This window comes from Capsicum annuum, chromosome 2 (genome assembly GCF_002878395.1).
Source record: "Capsicum annuum cultivar UCD-10X-F1 chromosome 2, UCD10Xv1.1, whole genome shotgun sequence".
Lineage (NCBI taxonomy): Eukaryota > Viridiplantae > Streptophyta > Magnoliopsida > Solanales > Solanaceae > Capsicum > Capsicum annuum.
In genome coordinates, this window is record NC_061112.1 from 30437972 (window position 1) to 30440184 (window position 2213).

Genomic DNA, 2213 nt, shown 5'->3' on the forward strand with positions numbered 1-2213 from the left:
CTGACTAGAGGGGATAGAGTTCGGAATGAGACTATCCGGGAGAAGGTTGGTGTGACTTCAGTGGAGTGCAAGATGCGGGAAGCACGATTGAGATGGTTAGGACACGTGAAGAGGAGGGGCATGGATGCCCCGGTCCGTAGGTGTGAGAGGCTAGCGTTGGATGGTTTTAGGCGGGGTAGGGGTAGGCCGAAGAAGTACTGGGGTGAGGTGATTAGGCGGGACATGGAACAGTTACAGCTCACCGAGGACATGACCCTAGATAGGAAGGTCTGGAGGACGCGAATTACGACAGAGGACTAGGGTTAGTTTCGGTCGTTAGTGTAGGGAATTACTTGGTGGGGGTTTTATTCCTGTTATGATTCCGTGTTCCATGTTTCATTACGAATCTGTGTGCTTTGCTCTGCTCTCCTCTGTTTTATATTACTTATGGGTGCCGTATTTATGTTATGTAATCTGCTTCTGTGCTTTACTATGTGTTTGTGTGGTATCTCGTGCCTTGAGCCGGGGGTCTATCGGAAACAGCCTTTCTACTTCTTCAGAGGTAGAGGTATGGACTGCGTACATCTTACCCCCCCGACCCCACTAGGTGGGAATACACTGGGTTTGTTGTTGTTGTTGTTATTGTTGTTGTTGTTGTTGAATTGGAAACAACTACCTCTATCTTGGTCACTAAAGCAAATATATAATTATGCTTTTCCTGAGGCAAATAGTTATTAATGAAAAGATAGCCGGTAATGTTGAAATAGTTATTAATGAAAAGATAGCCGGTAATGTTGAATATGAGAAAACCTGCTTGATGAAGAAATGAAGTGAATCCAATAACCATTAGAAAACATGAAGTTAGTTGTTTACCCATCTGTATCTAGTTGGCCTCACTTTTGCCAAGTTTGAGGTAAAAAAGATTTTCCTGTCTGTTTATCAAGACTTCATTGTTGTCAATGTGATTCAACGAGTATATTGATAGTTGGGATAGGAAGTATGTTCTCATGTATAACTAAATCTTTTGACAATAAATGTTTTTATACTCTAGTATTTGATATCTTCAATTTTGTCTTTATATTGATGGTTGGGATAGGAAGTATGTTCTCATGTATACCTAAATATTATGACAATAAATGTTTTTATACTCTAATAGTTGATACCTTCAATTTTGTCTTTTATAGCCCAGCAAATCTCGAAACATATGTTTGCACGTACCATGGTCAACTCGCTTGTAATTATTTAAGGGTAGAGGGGAGGGCCGAGTTTCGAACCATGCACCACTTGTTATCGGGGATTTCTTGGTTATCAAAATAATAATAATAAAAAAGATGGTTGCTCTTGAAGAAATATTTCACGTGTATCGTTGCTAGAAATATGAGTGTAATTTGGCTACTGTACTGGTGCTTTTGGTTTGAGCTGCGTTTTCATTTGGACTGTATTTTGTTAGTTTTACTGTAAATAAAGCATGTGTTGTCATTTCATTTCAAGCTATCAGCTCAAGGGGAGTTGATCTATTTACACTGATTCCACTTTTGCTGTTTTTGGAGCAGCTTAAATTCCCAATAAAACCAGCTGATCTGAAGAAAAGGATTGAAAGCCTCATAGATAGGGAGTACCTGGAACGAGACAAAAACAATCCTCAAATATACAACTACCTTGCTTAGAGTGAATCCAGACATTAATTTTTTCAATGTAAATGACTCGGTAGACTTCCTCGTCAGGTTCTGTACAGTTGACTTTGTAACCATTAATTTTGTTGTCGTACACATTGTAAAGATTATATTTAAGTTTATTTCGTCCGTCCAGTTTTCTTTCTCTCTTGAAGCATATGAGCAAGTGCCTATCCATTTTGTTTTAACATTATCTCAAGGAAAATGTTTGCTGTCGATAGCATTGTACGCAGGATTTTACAGATTTTGGTCAATCGTCAATAGCATGTATGTACACAAGATTTTGCAGATTTGTCGTTCTTTCATCACATTATACAGGATTTTTGGTTAAGCTTTTCTTTAGTAGTACTAGAGGTTCCGTAGTAGTACTTCATGTCGCACATTTATGGAAGGTTGGCCCTGTATTGGTCCACCCGTTTTGTTGTTTACTCAAAGTTCTCCGTTGTTAGCTAAACTATATTAAATACTGCTAATTATATATAAAAAGATGTTTATAAAATAATATGGTAAAAGCACAATAATTAACAAAATTAGGAAATTGGAGGAGATGCTTGTAGAGAT

At 38.0% G+C, this 2213-nt stretch overlaps 1 protein-coding gene across 1 annotated transcript in view; it reads left to right on the plus strand.

Moving 5' to 3' along the window:
- The window catches only part of LOC107858424 (cullin-4), a 57101-nt gene extending 55314 nt beyond the window's left edge, over positions 1 to 1787 (plus strand). The window contains exon 17 of the mRNA XM_016703074.2: positions 1533 to 1787. Coding sequence (XP_016558560.1) covers positions 1533 to 1646 — 114 coding nt within the window. The 3' untranslated portion in view covers positions 1647 to 1787. The remainder of the gene's footprint in view (positions 1 to 1532) is intronic.
- Positions 1788 to 2213: the final 426 nt, after the last annotated feature.